The sequence below is a fragment of the Macaca thibetana genome, chromosome 1 (assembly GCF_024542745.1).
Source record: "Macaca thibetana thibetana isolate TM-01 chromosome 1, ASM2454274v1, whole genome shotgun sequence".
Classification (NCBI taxonomy): domain Eukaryota; kingdom Metazoa; phylum Chordata; class Mammalia; order Primates; family Cercopithecidae; genus Macaca; species Macaca thibetana.
In genome coordinates, this window is record NC_065578.1 from 155,028,332 (window position 1) to 155,046,275 (window position 17,944).

The window sequence follows — 17,944 nt, forward strand, 5'->3', positions numbered from 1 at the left end:
CCAAGTAGAGGGTATTTAAACTCCCCAAAACTCGGTAACAGGGCCTTTGAGCCCCTATGCTCAGGCCCACTCCCACACCGTGGAGTGGACTTTCATTTTCAATAAATCCCTTCATTCCTTCCTTGCTTTGTTTGTGTGTTTCGTCCAATTCTTTGTTCAAGATGTCAAGAACCTGAACACCCTCCACCGTTAACAATTGTTTACATCAAAACTGCATCTCTTATGTTGGGGATTAATCCTCTTCCCTCTCGGTCTGTCCTTAACTGCAACAGAGACTGTCTGGGAGTCACCAAAGCCCTCTGGACTACAGTAAAAGTCTTCTTGAGAAGATAGGACACAGGCCTCAGGGCAGCAAACCCCCATCCTGCCCAGGGGACAGTGGAGCCAAACAGATGGGTCCCAGAGGCCTGACCTCTTGTGAATCTGTGTTTATGGCAGGTGCTCCCGCAGGGACAAATGCCAACAGGCCTGGGAACCCAATCGATTTGCTGCCAGCATCAGCCAGTGTGTGAGCCTCGCAGTGCATCCCAGCAGCATCTCAGTATCTGAGCACAGTCGGTTGGTAAGTAACTCATCCAGGGGCATGGGGAGAGGGAGCACAGTGCATGCACCTGTGTGGGTGTGCTCCATTAACGCTTGCACAAGTATCTGTAAATTGATCAGACTTTAAATCCAGTAAGGAGACTTTATGTTTATAGCAAATGTATGGCAATGCCTATTGTAAAGGACATAGTCATTCTCCAGTTTCCCTGCAAATTCATTACCCATTGATCTATTTGGTAAATCTAGATTTTGCATTTAGTAACAACCGTCTGCAACATAATGCAATCCAATACCAAATAACGCATTCTTTAGTATCTGCTGTATTTACAATTCTCCACTTGCTGCACTCTTAAAGAAATCTGCAAGTTGTGTGTGTGTGTGTGTGTGAGAGAGAGAGAGAGAGAGACAGAAAGAGAGAGGAAAGAATAAGAGCAAGAAAGTGACTGCCTCAATTCGAAGTCAGTGTATGCTTAAAGAGAATATTAAAGAGAATAAAATAGCCCTTAACTATCTGTCAAGGTACAACCCAAAATATTTGATGTCCTCAGGCCCTGCATTATTATTTCATTCTGAAGGTTTTATGAGCATTCACAAATGTTAATTAGTTAATGAACCTTCTAAGATTTCAGTTCATTCATCCCCACCAGGAGCTTTTGGCTCCAAGGGAGCTGAGGAAACAAACAGGGGAGTTTGTACCTAAGTCTCTTGGCCCCATGGAAACAAAACTGGGGCAGAGATTCAGCAGCAGACAAATGTATGGAAAGGCTAGGTGAGGCCCACTGAGACTGAGAAACCCACTGCAAATAAACAGCACTGGGTGTTGATAGGAAGACAGAGGGAAACCTACAGGCTGGGTGCAGTGGCTCACACCTATAATCCTAGCGCTTTGGGAGGCTGAGGTGGGAGGGTTGCTTGAGCCCAGGAGCTCAAGACCAGCCTGGAGAACATAGTGAGACCCTGTCCTTACTAACAATTAAAAAAATAAAACAAAGGGAAACCTACCTACTCCATCATGGTCCTCAACTTGGAGGCCACCGAGATGTCATCACCATGAACCCTGTGGGCACACCTCATGGGCAAAAGAAGCCAGTCACCTTTCTTACCTACTCAGATACCACTTAGATACTGTATTGTGGTAATTTGAGTACAAACTCATTTAAAAGTGCAATGGATTTAGAGCAGCATTTTGCCATTGAATATTTTCTCATCAGCAGATTCCTCAGAGAGTCTGTGATAATTTTCACTATTAAAAGGAGGATCTTCAAATTCATAAAAGCTGAAAACCACTGGCCTAGATGATTGGAACCCATAGGTAATAGCAGATGTCAAGCAGTTGGTGGCCACTTCTCTGATCCCCTGAGCTCGTTATGAACCTACTGGTCCGTTCCAAGGGAGCTGCTAGAGAACAGAGAGCCCACATGGAACAGAGAAGCAGAAACTCTAGGGAACCCGCAACCTTTAGAAGCAGCCTCTTAATGAATGACAGCCAGGGTGAGGAGCTAGCTATCTTCCGCCAACCTAGTGAGCTCCTGGTAAACCTCCAGGTTGGTGATATTTACTCCCATGAGCCATGCACCGCTAAGGCCTTGTTTGTGAAGGGCTTGGTTCATGACTTGCTTTCAAGTTTGCGTGGTGCCTTGCAATTAGTTTTCATGTCAAAATGAACAGAGGCTTAGATGGATTTTGGTACCTTTCCCTCTAGCACCCCCACCCGTAGGGCTTTCTGATGCTAGAGAAGATGGAAAAATTAATTAATAATATTATTAATAAAAACCATTGACCCTGCACACATTGAATAATTAAGGACTGTAACTTCAGTGTTCAAAGCTGGAAGACCACCTAGACCAACATCCTTCTTTTATAGATGAGGTCAGGGGAGATCAGTGAGCAAAGTGGGTCATAGCAGGGCTGGGCCTGGAGCCCAGGTCTCCTGAGGTCTGTCTTTGGCATCATCTCTTTGCTCCTCCCACAGCTCAGCCTGGTAGTGAGTGATGCTCCTGATCTATCTGCGGGTATCGCTTGTGCCTTTGGGAACCTGACGGAGGTGGAGGGGCAGGTGTCAGGGAGCCAGGTCATCTGCATCTCACCTGGGCCCAAGGATGTCCCTGTCATCCCGCTGGATCAAGGTAAGAAGTATCTGCCATGAGAGCCACAAATGAGGGGCTTCTCTATACTGAGGAAGCTGGGGTCACAAGAACCAGGCACACAGTCTTCTTATACCAGATACTAATATTGGCTTAGACAACTTGTTTAAGTTTGAAAGCAAACTGTCATGCCCCAAAGTGAATTTCAGGAAGGAAAACCCTTGCTCTGCTTTCAGTTAAGGCTACACAGAACACAGCATCTTTCCAGATAGCCCGTCCTTCCCAGGAATGGAGTGGCTTCCCTCAGTAGTTTTTTTAGTGGATCTCTCCACAGAACTGGGGGCTCAGACCTAATATTTCTGAAATCCTTTCAGTAATGGAGCATGGCTGACCAACGTAAGGGGCTCCATGGAATTCTGCTTCTTCCTCCCTGCAGGCAAAGGAAGTCTGGGTCTGAGGGGTGGGCTGGTATTTACCCAAAGAGAGTCCCTTGGGAGGAGAAGAGATGATTCAGGCAGGTTCCACATAGTATCTGCATCCTAAGAGAGCCCTGTGGTGGCTTCATGGCTTACATTTTATTTTTGTGGCTGTCCACTGGGTCCCCACGTTGTTACCCAATCCCGTCCTTTTTTGTTTGTTTTTCCAGACTGGTTTGGGCTGGAGCTACAGCTGAGGTCCAAGGAGACAGGGAAGATATTTGTCAGCACCGAGTTCAAGTTTTACAACTGCAGTGCCCACCAACTGTAAGTCCTTATTAGAAAGGGTCTTGCTTTGGATCTGGATGTGGGTCTGGGGTTTCTCCCCCTTGATGCTAAGCTCCTTTAGGACAGGAACCATGTTGTAGTCACCTCACAGTTTCCCCATGGGGCCTGACACTTTGTTTGGACAGAATACTATACATAAATATTACCATATTAAACTAAATGGTATTTACTCTCTATAGTCTCTGAATCCTTGGACGCCACCCCAACACAACTAACCCCCAACTCTCAGGCCATGATAGTAAAAAGAGAGTCATAGAACAGGAACCGTAAAAAAAATTCTTCATTTTCCATCAGTTGGTGGTGACTTTGAAGGTAGAGGCTGACAGTGAGTAGAGTCACCCACAACCTGATGAAGAGGGATTCTGAGATAGGGACTCAGCTATGCACACAGTCACCCACAGAGGAGGAGCAGGGAAGGGGGAAAGTAGCCTCTCTCAGCACATGATAAAAAGACCTCGATGGGGAGGTAGAGCAGAGACCTTCACTCCATCATTTTTTAAATACATCCTTCAAAATTTTTCAGAGGAAGGGAAACCAGACAGGCCAAACCACAGCCTTCAGTGTGGCTTGACTTTAGTTCTACTGACCTCACCAGCCATTCCAGCAGCTGAATGTCTGCCAATTGGTGCCCACACGCTATAAGACTCCACAACTGTGTGAGAAGCTGGGAACATTTCACAAGGAAAAAGCAGAAATGGAGGGAGTGAAACCCCTATTTAGTTTCTGCTGATCCTCTCTGGTAGAGAAACTGAGACCCTTTCCACAGAAGCTGGGAACTCATACACCATTTGGTTTAGAAAGAAGGAAGCACAGGCCTCTGTAATAGAGCCACATAAGGGTCATAGGACCAAAAACCCTGGACATTCAGCAAGGGGAAAGGTCAATGAACAGCTCCATATCAGAGGAGGCAGTGATTCGCAATGTTTACAGACTCATCTTTCCTATTGCCCGGGGCAGGAACCACTTGGGATCCACATCATAGTCAGGACTTCAGGGGTATCCAGTCTGTAGGGTCCAAGCTATGGGCATGATGGACTCAGCAATCAAGATGGGGAGAGGGTCTGTTTGCAGCTAAACCCTAAAGGAATCTTTAGTCATTAGAAGAGGCAAATAAGCTAGTCCTCCTTATTCTCCATTTTTCTGAATTTGATTTTCATAATTAGAATAATCTTCTGGAGTTCTTTGGTCTCTACATTAGTCAAGGAAGGAGCCCCATTGGGACAAATAAATAGATGTACTGAGAAAGACAGAACAAGTTATTGAAAAGGCCTGGCAGGAACCAGGGAGGCCAGAAAGGGACTGAAGCTGAAATAGACAAAGTTGCCATCTAACCCCTGCATTTGAATCCCAGCAAACCCTGCTTTGGGAATGGCAAGCATCTTGGCAACAGAACCTCTTACCTCCTTCTCAAACTCCAACATGGTGGTGATGGAATCTATTATTTGTGAGAGCAATCTTATCTCCATGGCAACCCAGTATGATGTCACCACTTTCAAATATGTATTGCTATGGCAACACAGATGCTGTCACAGGCAGCAAGTTTTAACAGAAAAAAAAAAAAAGCAGGTCTCCTTGACAGCAAAGATTCCATTTTAATGCCAAACACTGTCTCTCTTGTCCTTCTTTACTGGAATTCAGTTAAAATTCATGGAATCAAGTATAGTCCCCTCCTTTCAATAATTTACTTTAATAAAAGTAAACTGAGACCCACAGAAAGATTAGTGCTACAATAAAGGTCACAAAGATAGCCAGTGGAAGAGCCACATGTAGCTAGAGCCCCAATAACCATCCTCCCGAGGCCTTTGATCCATTTTCATTATTTATTTGCTGAATCGTAAGATGTTACCAAGAACCAGCCTATCTGAGAGTACATGAGATAGCATGAAGCTCAGAAGCTAAAAAAGTCTGGGCAATGGAGAATGGGATAAAAATGCTCTGCATGGGAAGATGAAGTGTAAATGGGCTAACAAACCTAACATACTATGGCCTGTGAGCCGGTGACCCCTGGATCAAGCCCCAACCACTTAAATGTAATCAGAGCCCCACCAGGTGGCGCCAGACTGCAGACCTGGTCCTGTCCATTCCAGATTGGCCTAGTTGTGCAAGACTAGAGTAGGGGGACTGCAAGGAGGAGCAAGACTAACCCCACCTGCAAAACTCATTTCCATTACAATGACCTGATCACACACAGAGAGCCAAAAGAATATACACAGTCTCCAGGTGAAACTGGAAGGAAAGAAGTGCTCACCCTGGCAAGAAAACCACATACCACACACATATCCTATTGTTCTGTGCCTGGGGGAGTGGGACAGAGTTACCACTTAATACTGTTTGCTCCCCCAAGCCCAATAACACAGATGATATGAACCAATCGTTAACATCAAATGTTGTTTAAGAGGTTGAAATAATAGGTAATTTAAGCACTTGACAATAATACTCACATTTAGCATGGCACTTTTCAAAATCATTTTCTATACATTATCTCATTTGACACCAAACAGCCCTGTGGCACAGTCAGGAATCTTGTATTACAGGCAGATGAAGATACTCCAACTCAGAGGGTGAAGTGACTTACTCAGTGTGACCCCAGTGTCAGCGGCAGAGGCAAGTCTATAATCAGATCTGCCGAACTCCTTTCCCTGTGCTCTGTCGGCTACCCTGTCTTTACAAACAGTGAAATATTGGGAAATGTTTAGCCACCAGCACTCAGAAGAAAACCTAGTTTGCAGCATTGCCAAATTCTGTGGCGCAACTATTTCCACCATGGCCGATTTCAAACTACTACCATGATATCTACCAGCTTGCAAAATTCCTGAAAATGTGAATAAAAAGTTCTCATGAGCTTATACAAGCACACCCCTGCTTTGTAAAAGTTATACTATACTATTATCTGGTCTCATTTTCTTTCCAATTTTCTGTTCCCACGAATATGATGGATGGAGAATCCACAATTCTCGAGGCTAAAGGATGGCCCACCAGTCTTCCCTCCTGAGAATGAGACTAGGATTTAAACACAGGTTAACAGACTTCTATCATGACACATGCCACCTTCCCTCTTTGTTCTCTTCTTTGCCTCTCACCATCTCTGTCCTTGCAGGTGCCTGTCCTGTGTCAACAGCGCCTTCCGCTGCCACTGGTGCAAGTACCGCAACCTCTGCACTCATGACCCTACCACCTGCTCCTTCCAGGAGGGCCGGATCAATATTTCAGAGGTAAGAAGGGCTCACCCTAACATGGCAGTGTTCCCAGTGAGTCTGAGTGGCCCCTCCCTCCTTAGATGGTCAGTCCAATGGCTTGGCCATTTTCTTGCCCTGGTCCATCTTGGCCATCTTGCCAGAAATTCTACATGCTAGAAAGCCTGTTATTATAAAGCTGAAAAAAGTAGCAGCAAATGACCCCAGAGGCAGAGGCTATATCTACTAGACTCCTAAGACTCTATGCATTCAAAAGCGCAAAGGTAACTGGGGGTTGAGACTGAAAGCTTAGAGGAAACATATTCAACCAAACAGACTCCCTGGTCTAGAAGAGTGTAGTGAATGGCATTTATTCTTTGAGTCTAGCCCTTTGCTTGGCTGCAGACATAGTCTAGTTCAATAGAACATTCACTCCCAACCATTCTTTCATGCCAACTTCTCTTCCAACTCTAAAATTCAGTGATTCTTTGACTCTGATGTATAACTGGGTGGGTGGCCTTGTAGAAAGTGAGAAAAATTCAGCTAGTGAAAAGAACCAGGCATTGCTAAAAGTCCTGTTTTATTATAGTCGAAGCTCCGTCCCTAAAGCCTGACACACCTTTGTGAGCAACACAGTGAAATATCAAATTTCTTATCTTTCTAATGGATACTCCATTCAATGATTATTCACTGATGTCAACTTTCTTACATATTCATAGCATGTCTCAGGACAGTGAAGCCTGGTTGCTCAGTCTCCCTTTCTTGTGTCAAATGCTTTTCGTACCCCGGGGTGGCCAGTTGGGTTTGAACAACTATAGAGACCTTACGTAGTCGCCCAAATGCATGTGTGCATATATGCATATTCCTCTCTTACTCTATATTTTAGAAAATCCAAAAATGGTAATAAGTGAAAATGTAGCATTTTTATATACTACTGTAGTCTTTCTTTTTTTTTTTTTTTTTTTTTTTTTTTTTGATTCGAATTCTCACTGTGTCGCCAGTCTGGAGTGCAATGGCATGATCTCAGCTCACTGCAATCACTGCCTCCCGGGTTCAAGCGATTCTCCTGCCTCAGCCACCTGAGTAGCTGGGACTACAGGGGCACACCACCATGCCCAGCAAATTTTTGTATTTTTAGTAGAGACAGGGTTTCACCATGTTGGCCAGGATGGTCTCGATCTCTTGACCTCATGATCCACCTGCCTTGGCCTCTGAAAGTGTTGGGGTTACAGGTGTGAGCCACCGCACCCGGCCTACTATAGCCTTTCTATACACATCTTCCTCTTGCGCTAGACTACAAGCTCCTTGACGGCAAGGACTACATCTCATCTTTAAATCTTCAGTGTCTTACTTAGCAAATGTTTGTAGAATGCATACATGCATGAAAGAATGGATGAACCAATGACATCTCTATTTGAATCCCATTGATGGCAATTGTGTCAATTTGTCTAAGATTTCAAGTAATGGAGTCTCGTGTCTTCTAATCTTGATAACAGTGCTGGTTGCTTCCATGGCTAAGCATAAGAAAATCGACTCTGAAATGTTTCTCAAACACATACCCCCTCGAACTCTTCTTCGTTTATGAAACAACAGGTGTTATGTTCAGTCAGAAAAATGGAATTTGCCTGTCTCGAAAGGGAAAAACATAGGCGCCACAGGTGGCTTTTCAAACAGACCCATCCACGGGTGCCTCAGCGTGACGAAACTAGGCATCTAGTGCCCTGAGAACCTTTCAGAAAAGCATTTTCCTCTAGCCAGTTGGTATGCTTTGATGCAGCTGCCCTAAAAACCGTACACCAGCCTTCCTGGACACTGGAGATTAATTCTAGCCCTGGAATTCTGCAAGGGTGTGAAACTGCTCTCACTCAGAGAAAAGGGCAGAACTGCAGGGAGGGGTGGGAGTGGGCACCACAGCTTGGGAGCCAATGGAAGAATGGCTTAGAGGGGCAGACCTAGCCAGGAACAGCAGTGCCACCATGGGAGGCCTGCGCAGGGGTGAAGTCTGGGCAGTGAGAGTGTGAGACACAGTCTCAGAAACTAACCTTGACATGGACCACTTTGAAAGTTCCTTAATAAAATAGATTGAGGTGGCCCCCAGGATACAGAGAGATTGGGTGAAGTACAAATCTAGACAAGAAAGAGCAGCTGCTCCACTTTCTCCTGAGGCTGCCCGCCTCAGGCCAAGAGAAACCCAAAGCCAAGCCTGAAAGCGACCTGCAGCTGGAGCAAGGGCATGAGAGTGTCACTCAAAGCAAGATAAATAAACTCTGCTGGGGTGTGTGTGGAGGCCAGAGAGCTGAGCCCCTGCAGGCTAATTGGAAGCAGGCCCGGCCTTCCTCACACCGTTCAGAAGTCACTGAAATACAGCTCCCTGTCAGCCATGGATGAGAGATTCAACATTCCAGGGCTGGGCCAAGAGAAACTGTTGCCTCCCTGCAACTCAGGATTAAATTAATAACAAAAGGGACCTGCGGGCAAACTCAGAGACTCCCCACCTCCTTTTGTTTCATTTTCTCTCCTTGATGTCTGTGTCTTAGGGTTGGGGAAGAGCAGTCCCCTTTGTCTCCCTTCATCTCCCCATTGCCTTGAGTAGGAATGGTGGATGGCTGCTCTCTCTCTTATGCTCCCGTGCATTGGTCCCTGGCATGGCCCCAGGAATTGACTGTCCGGAGGGCTGTGAGGGAAGCCCAGACTCCATCCAGCTCCCAACTTTGCTCAGGAAAGGAAACAGGATGCAGATTCTCAGCGAGGTTGCCAGGGCCACTTCCGGGGCTTCCTAAAATACTGCTTTAGCTCTTAACCACAACCGGCCACATGTTCCTTTTCAGCAAACAGCAGCCAGGCCCCACTCTTTTCTGTCCAAAGTTCTGCTTTAGGAGAACCTTATCCCTGAAAATTTGAGGAACAGCAAAGATGCACGTGCCCAACTTGGGTAGGGTGTCCCTTACTCTCTCAGGCATCCCAGCTGATATTTTCATGTAGTTTGCGGAACTAGAATCCCCTAGATTTCCAGCTAACTGGAAATCCCTTAGCTGTCTCTTTAGGGGTTCCTAGAATATCTATTTTAGAATTCCAGTAAGCCTCCCTTCCGAACTTTGAATCAAAATCTTATGTCTGTCTGCTTCCTAGAAACAATATATAACTGATTAGCTCCATTGATTAATATAGCAACATTAATGTATCACACATTTATAATTTCTTCACATGTGCCAGAAGTTCTCAAAGTGTGCTTAGGGACCAGCAGCAGCAGCATCACCTGGGAACTCATAGAAATTCAAAATCTTGGGACACATCCCAGATGAGGCTAAAGATTGAGAACCACTGACATTTGGAATTTCAATGGATTCTCACAACAGCCCTGCAATTTCATGTAATTTATATTTGACATCTGTAGTAGCCAGAAAGCTAAAATGTCGGGATTTTGCCCAAGGCTACAGAGAACTCAGGCATCCAAAAAAGCTGAGTACGGTATGCTTTCTACAGAAAATCAGGGCCTGTGAGCTTGTTTGTTTCCATGGTCACAGCCACACTTGCTGGCCTGACTTCAACCTGGTCCTTCGCTATTGGTCATTAGGGTTCAGGCTATGGATGAGCCAGCACAAATCCATCTCCACAGATGGAGAAACTGCCCATAGAAGATGGGTCAGTGGTGCCATTTCCAGATAAAAAGACAGCCAGCATGTGAGGTAAATCTGCCCACATCTTTCCAGAAGCCTGATGGACCAATTCCATCCTTAGGCTTGACAATGAAGAACAGCTGTGCTAGAGCAAATGCAAGTCAAAAATAAAAATATTAGTACTTATTATATATGCAGCATATATATATAATTTAACCTTAAGTACTCTATGAAGTGGATATTATAGATGAATAGACTGAGGTTTAAATAAGTTAAACAGCTTTCCTATGATCATCAAATAAATGCAGAAATTAGGATTCAGAGACAATTTTTCAAACTTGAATAAGTTAAAGTCCACTGATTCTGCATTCACACACACACGCGTGCACACACACACACGACGAATAGACAGTAATATTAACAATTGTTAATCCAGCATATTACCACTTACAACACACATTGATATTCCTCCTTCACGCAATCTAGGTTTGTCAGATATTATTGGCACCATTTTATAGATGAGGAAACTGACTTTCAATTAAACCATCTGTGAAGTTCTCTTAAGGTAATGAGTCAGACCTTTCCAGCGCTCAGAGCCCAGCAGATCTCTGACGGGGCCCCCCCAGATCTCTTCCTCCCTGGGCCAGATCAGGCTGTGACATGGTGTTAGCAAGCGGGTGTGCACGGGAAGATGTATGCCTTTCAGCTTTTAAAGCTCATCTCCCTCCATGGCTAAACCAGGCCTAGTGAGATGTAGATACATAAATATCTCCTTTATGCCCTGTCCCGGGGAAAGATAGAACCAAATAAATCCGATTAGCTTCCCAGGATGCTGGCTGCTCTCTCTTTGAAGTCCAGTGGGTGAAGATAATGCCATTTCCACATGGGAGAAGTTGCCTCAGAAGGCTAAAGGGTCCCCAGCACAGAAGCTGGCAGAGCACAGCTAAACGGGTGGGCAGTGTGAGCCCAAGACTCGTAGGGCTCCTACACCAAGGTCCCTGCTCTCCCTGCACCTGTTTCCTCTTCTCCAGCCTACCTCCACCCCTGGGATATTCCCACAAGTTTAAGTCTTGGCTTAAACTAAGATTGCTGCTGAGGAGGTGATTCTGACTCCAGTTGGCCTAGAGACAGAAGAGAACGAAGATGACCCAAAGAGATCACTCAGAAGGCTGTGAGGATCCGAGGTAGCAATCAGTATTTTAAGAATGTGAACAACAGTCTTAACATTCTGCAGGAAAAGCATCTTAGGATGATTTGCTTTCTTGTTCATAAGACAGGTACTATATGTGTACGTACACATGTGTGTGCTTGTGTGTGTATATACCCACAGAAGCAAACAGGTTGGAAGGGGCCTCATTGTATCTAATTAAACCCTTCACCATCCTCAAGCCCCACAGATATTGAAGTTTCAACAACTTGGCTATTTTATGGGATGCCAGTCTCCTCCACCCACTTTCAGCCCTTACCACTGCAATTTCCACCCAAGATTCACAGATCTTTCATGAATATACTCACCAGAATCATCTCACAACCCGAAAGCCCTGTGTCTACCTGTTTCTCAAGATGAAGAAAGCGTACCTGGGGCACCAACCACTTCTTTCCTTTGCCTTAGAGAATAGAAGGGAAAAAATCCTATTCTGTCTGACCTGAGAGTAATCGCCAAATAAAGAAACAAAGCATAAGACTTTCTTTTTCTACGAGGGCAATCTTGGGGCCTAGTTCAGCATTTGGGAAGACCTTAATTGTTATCCTTAAATTTCATTCTAAAAAATCTGAAACAGCAGACCATGGGAAATGTCCTAAAATTCTAGAATCCCTTAAAAAAACCTCATATAATAGTACTCATAAAGTCTACTCATGATTCTCCAACCTCCAGGCTGGACTGGACTTAGCCAAGCCGAAAAGATGAAAGTGTGTGTGTGTTACATATAGGTAACATTTGTGTTATATATAGGTATTACACAGAACATCTATATAAAAGTATACGTTTTTTTGGTCCAAGTTAAAAGGATTCAACAATCTTTTTTTTTACTAACCCCAGACATCATACTTCCAAAAGCACATCTTTAAGATCCTGCTACTGAAATCTGAATTTGTTGTCTAAGCTCATTAGAGATGAAAAACAACTGCTCATCATTTACAATTCATCAGCTGGTTTGGAGTAAGAAAATTTCTCTCTCTCTTACTCTCTCTTTCTGTCTCTCTCTCTGTCTCTCTCTCTCTCTCTCTCACACACACACACAGGGAGAGAGAGAGAGAGAGAGAGAGACCATTATACCTCAGCCTTATTTCCAACTTAAATTCTAACATTAGATTTGATGGAGATTTTTTAGCTGCTAACAGGAAGTGTTATCTCCTTTTCCATGAGATGCCTGGGCTTCCCTAAAGTGGTGCTCATCTTTTTTTTTTTTGGCTATAAATATATGAAAGAGTCTGTCAAGAGTGCCTGCAGGGAATGAAAGTAAAAGTGCAGTAAAGAGCAAGTTTATGAGTTGGCAGCTTGAGTGACTGGCTCCTAAACAGGGACCCATCTGTTCTGGGATTGCCTTATGATTCTCTCTCGTGGAGGCCCTGCCTGCCTGGAGTCCTCACATGCAGGTGGCCAGCTGACAAAGGATGACACCAGTAAGCCTGCAGGTGTGTCCAGACCCTCTTAGGTAGGTTTCTGTGCAGAATTTCCCCCGGATCGAGTTCTTCATAAATTGTCCTTAGTAAATGCAGACATGCCACTTTAGAAATCACGTGACTCCAAAACCTATGACTATTTCCAACTCCGGCTTTTGAGAACCGAATGCCTTCTCAAGTCTCTTCAAGTCCAGAAGGCAGGCTTTACCTCATCTCTAAAGAATCTACAAAGTTGGAGCTTAAAAAAAAGATTTTTTCACAGGTCGCTTTATTTTATTTTCCATTTACCCTCCCACAAGCAATGACCAAGCGTCCATTACATGTCGAGCACTGGCAGAAAGATTGGGGAGATGGCGGTGAGTAAGATGCAGCCTAATCCTCAAGAAGCTCACAGCCCAGTGAGGAAAGCAAATCAAGAAATTGTAATTCTGTGGGTCAAAAGCAATCATGGGTGAATATTCATAACCCATCCTGAAGCCATTGCGGGGACAGGGTCAGGGACGGCCTTGCAGAGAAGAAACTGGGCCGAGTTCGAAGGCTGATTAAGAGGTAATCAATTATTCATTCTCAGAGAAGGTGATGATTAAAAAAACAAAAAAGTAAAAGAAGAGGTAATCAACTGAAAGAGGGGTTGAAGTCAGGCAGCAGCAGGAGGAAGACAGACAGGAGTGAGTGTTTCTGATAGATGGAAAAGCGTGTTCAAAGGGCCAGAGGCAGATCCTGTAAGGGAGACGGAATCTCAGAGTTAACTGTACATTCAGTATGGCTGGACTATTATGTGCAAGAACCACAGAGTTCAGAGGGAGGTAGGCAGGGGCCAGATGCTGAATGGCTTGCAAGTGGGGCCCAGAGAAAAGAGGCAACAGCCTGAGCCACACCGTGACAAGAGGCGGCCCCAAGAGATTCCCTGTGTGAGGCTGTGCCGGCATTGCACAAGGCTTCTTAATTATTGCATTTGCCATTAGGAGGACAATATTTTTGTCATTGAACACGTCCTACACCTTGTAGGAAGTCCAGCAATCTTAGCCCCTGGCATCAATACCAGTAACACTCTCTGCAGGCCCTGTAGCAGCATCAGCCCCCAGACATTCCCAGAAGTTCCCCCTAAGAACGACTGCCCAGGAGAAGGGGACAGAGAAAGGGAAGCCTTCTGTGAGAATTTCGCTAGTGATTCCCCGTGGAGGTGGTTCCCACATCATCACTGCCAGGGGCTACTGGGCTCATCTTCCCGAGGAGAGAAGGAGAAAGAGGAGATTGGCACAGTGGGGTGGCCCTTTGACCTCTGGTGGAGAATCGGCATCTAGTCATGGAACTCCAGAAAATCAATCTGTCTTTCTCACTGTCTCTCTCTCATGGTCCTTCCCAAAGCCCCTCCCTACCAAGACTTTCTCTTTGGTTTTGTTTTCCAAAACAACATGGCATTCATGCAGGGCCTGGTAATGAAATGAGATTTAAAAAAAAAAAAAAAAAAAAAAAAAAAAACCAGAGCAAGTGTTTAGAGTATTGCTGGGAGGGCTTGATCCACCTCCTGGAAAGCCCAGCTCAGTCGGTGCTGGGAAGCTGAAGCTGCTGATAACGGACGCCCCAGGCATTGGACAATGCAAGGGGCCGAGTATCTGGAGCCGGGAAACGAGATGAAACCCAGAGGTAGGGGTGCCAGGTTGGGGACAGGGACACGTGGAGGCTCTTTTATCCAGTGTCTCAGGAGATAAAATCCACAGCCTGCCACACTGTGCTTGAAAATTAATTCCTGCATTGTAACACACACAGCAGATACAGGACAACTTGTGGGATGGGGATGACAATATCAAAGCCCAGGAGCTAAGAGCGATTCCATTTTCCCTGCCCACTCCACGGGCCTTACATGAGGTGATGTTCTGCTCTTGGGCAGCCCGCCTGATACAAGAGGGGCCTGCCTGGCCCAGGCATGTAGTACAGCATGAACAGGGGACCGATGGAGCCTCTTCGTGTGTTCCCCCAGGACTGTCCCCAGCTGGTGCCCACGGAGGAGATCTTGATTCCAGTCGGGGAGGTAAAGCCAATCACCCTGAAGGCGCGAAACCTGCCCCAGCCGCAGTCCGGCCAGCGAGGCTACGAGTGTGTCCTCAACATACAAGGGGCCATCCACCGGGTCCCTGCCCTGCGCTTCAACAGCTCCAGCGTTCAGTGCCAGAACAGCTCGGTAAGAGAACTCAGGCTGGGCCCTGCCTGGAGGAGGGCTTCCTCTCACACTCGTGCTGGGGCCTCAGTGTGGCCAGCCCTGGCTTCCAGAGCCTTCAAGGTTCACAGGGTAAGCCCACATCCCCAGGGTCGCAGGAGCCAGCCAGCACCCTAGCCGCTGAGCCAGAGCAGAGCAGGTGACTGGTGCCAGAGGAGACAGTTTCATGAGGACCCTCATGGCAGACACTGAGATCTTTGTGCCCTTTCTGAAGTTGACTTTTTAAATTTTAATTTTTTTATTTTTAATTTTTGTGGGTACACAGTAGGTGTATGCATTTATGGGCTACATGAGATGTTTGATACAGGCGTGCATTGTCAAATAATCACATCATGGACCTTTCTGAAGTTGAAAGAGCACCTCTTTTTGTCTTCAGTGAAACTTGAGCCAGAGCAAGTCAACTCCACCCCACACCCCATTCCTATCCCTGTTCAGGGAGTGAATCACCGGGAGAGTGCTCCGCAGGCGAAAGCTGGAGAAGAGAGGAACAGGAAGTGCGATGGGAAGAGGGGAGGTGGGAGGAGGGAGAAGGAGGAAGCAGTGAATTTCAAGAGCAGCAAGGGTTAAACCAATCCTGAATGGTAGACAGAGAGCATGAGGTGTTTAATTATAATACTAACCCCAAGAAGATCTTTTTGTCTGCCAGCTCCCTGTCTCCCACTGTGGGGGGTCAGCTGGAGATGCAGGAGAGGAGGAAGTGACAAAGGTGTTGAGGGAAGCTAATTCGCCTGGGAGAGATAAAGGGAATCTGGGCCTCTTATCAGGGAGCTGTCAGATTCCCAGGTCACAGGCGCTTGATAGAATTTGTAATCGGCAGAAGGCCGCCAAGCGCAAGGGGAAGGCAGATGAGAAAGAAACGGGACACAACAAAGGGAGGCAGGGGCAGGGGAGGGCGGGAGCAGAAGGCTGACAGTGACATGCCCTTCAGAGCTGAAGAGTGGGGGATCGGGGAGATGCCCCGAGGTCTCCTTCACAGGGTGCCAGGACTGGCCACCCAGGGGTGTTATTTCTGAAGTGTGTGAAGGGCATACATGTCTTCTGTGGGATCAGCACAAGAGAGAAAGTCATAAACTCCTGGCCACAGCTAGAGGACTTTAGTGGTAGGGCTGATGAGATGTGTGCCCAGAAAGCTGTGGGCGCTTCTCCCTAGTGGACCGTTGGCTAAAATAAGGCTCGTGTGGAAATAGAGGGCCACCGCAGGGATTGGCCGGGTGACTGCTTGATGAGACTCTCGGCCTTACAAGAGTAGTAAGAGGGCATTACCTCTGCCTCCGGAGACATATGGACTTTCTATGGAGACACGTGAAAAGAGGCACAGCAGATCCAGTGCAAGACAGAAAGTGGCAACACCAGGGGACGGACAGTTTGGGACAGGTCTGCAGGGTGGTCGGAGAGGACTCCTGGGGAAAGTAGAGCTGAGCTGGGCTGGAAGAATACGGTGGGCTAAAAGGTTGGAGGTTGTAAGGAGAGGGTTGCATTCCTTATGAGACAGGAACTCAACAAAGACGGAGACGGGCTTAAGAAGATGTGTTTGGAGAACAGTAGATTCAAAGCTTTCCACAGGAGAGTTGTGGAGGAGAAGGCTGGAGGAGTCGGTTTGCATTTGATTATGCGGGGCACTGAATGCCAACCCAGGAGGCTTGGGTGGGATTCTATTGGCATTAGTGACTGGGATCCAGGGAAAGGGCATCATGGGAATAATCTGAGCGGCACGCAGGGTTTCCCTGCATCCCTGACCCCTGTGATAGAGAGTCGCGTGAGCCCCGTGCCTCTGCCCGTCTCCCTACAGTACCAGTATGATGGCATGGACATCAGCAACCTGGCTGTGGATTTCGCTGTGGTGTGGAATGGCAATTTTATCATTGACAACCCTCAGGACCTGAAAGGTAAGCGGCTACTTCCAGGTAGAAGTTTGATCTTTTCACGACCCGGGAAAGACTGGGGCCGGAGGGATCAGAGCCAGCCAGCCGCTGTGCCATGAATAATACACTCCTTCTGTCAGCGGAACCTTTCAGAGGATCCTAAAGCAACATTTGGAGCCATCAAAGGAGTCCTGTTGGGAGCCCTGTTTTATTACAACCAGAGCATCCGCCGGGCGGCTGCCGGCCCATCCACGTTATTCTTTGGCTCATGCAGGCTTTGAAGTGTCTGTGGAACCTGACCTAGGAGAACAGCAGGCAGGAACGTCTGGCCAGTTTCCCTGGAAATGGAGATATTGTTTCCAATCAGGCTCTTGTTCCCCTGTCCTTGGCCCTGGTCATGATCACTGCACAAAGAAGGTTTATAAGGCTGCCCTCCTGTTCCTGAGGTGGGCGGGAGAGAGCCGCATGCAGAGTCCAGCTCACATCTGGAGCAAAGAAGTTCAGGAAGGGGATCTGGCTGAAGAAGGAGGGGTGCTCCATGAACCTGACCCTTATTCATTGTCCTATAAGCCCATGTCGAGCTCCTCCCATGTGCCAGTTAGGCCCGACCCTCAGTGCAGCAAATACCAAGATTCCACCCTGCTCTCAAGAATGATAAAAGTGACTCCAATATGATGAGCACTCATGATGGGTAGGCACTCACTAAGTAATTTATTAGAAATTATTTTCCTTAAGCATCACAATAACTCTGAGAGGTATGTACTATTATTATTCTCATTTTTTAGATGAGGAAACTGAGACCCAAAGAGATTAAGAAATGGGCCAAGAGTCAGATAGTAAGAGCTGAGATTGGAAGCAAGACAGTCTAATTTCAGAGCTTGCAAACTGAGCCACATCACTGTGAGGATCTGCTGCTTAGGCCACTGTGGGATTTAAACTCCTTCCCCTCTGGAATACATTCCTATCCCCCACCCTTCTCCTACCCTCAGCCCCATGTCTCACCACATTTCAAGTAGCTAGGGTTGTCACAAGCGTCTGCTTCCACCTGAGGAGTCAGC

The 17,944-nt window shown here is 46.5% G+C and overlaps 1 protein-coding gene across 1 annotated transcript in view; it reads left to right on the forward strand.

Moving 5' to 3' along the window:
- The window catches only part of PLXNA2 (plexin A2), a 222,696-nt gene that overhangs the window by 144,793 nt on the left and 59,959 nt on the right, over positions 1-17,944 (forward strand). The window contains exons 6-11 of the mRNA XM_050781525.1: positions 439-562; positions 2,516-2,669; positions 3,274-3,370; positions 6,489-6,603; positions 14,788-14,988; positions 16,814-16,910. Of these exons, the coding sequence (XP_050637482.1) occupies positions 439-562; positions 2,516-2,669; positions 3,274-3,370; positions 6,489-6,603; positions 14,788-14,988; positions 16,814-16,910 (788 nt within the window). The remainder of the gene's footprint in view (positions 1-438; positions 563-2,515; positions 2,670-3,273; positions 3,371-6,488; positions 6,604-14,787; positions 14,989-16,813; positions 16,911-17,944) is intronic.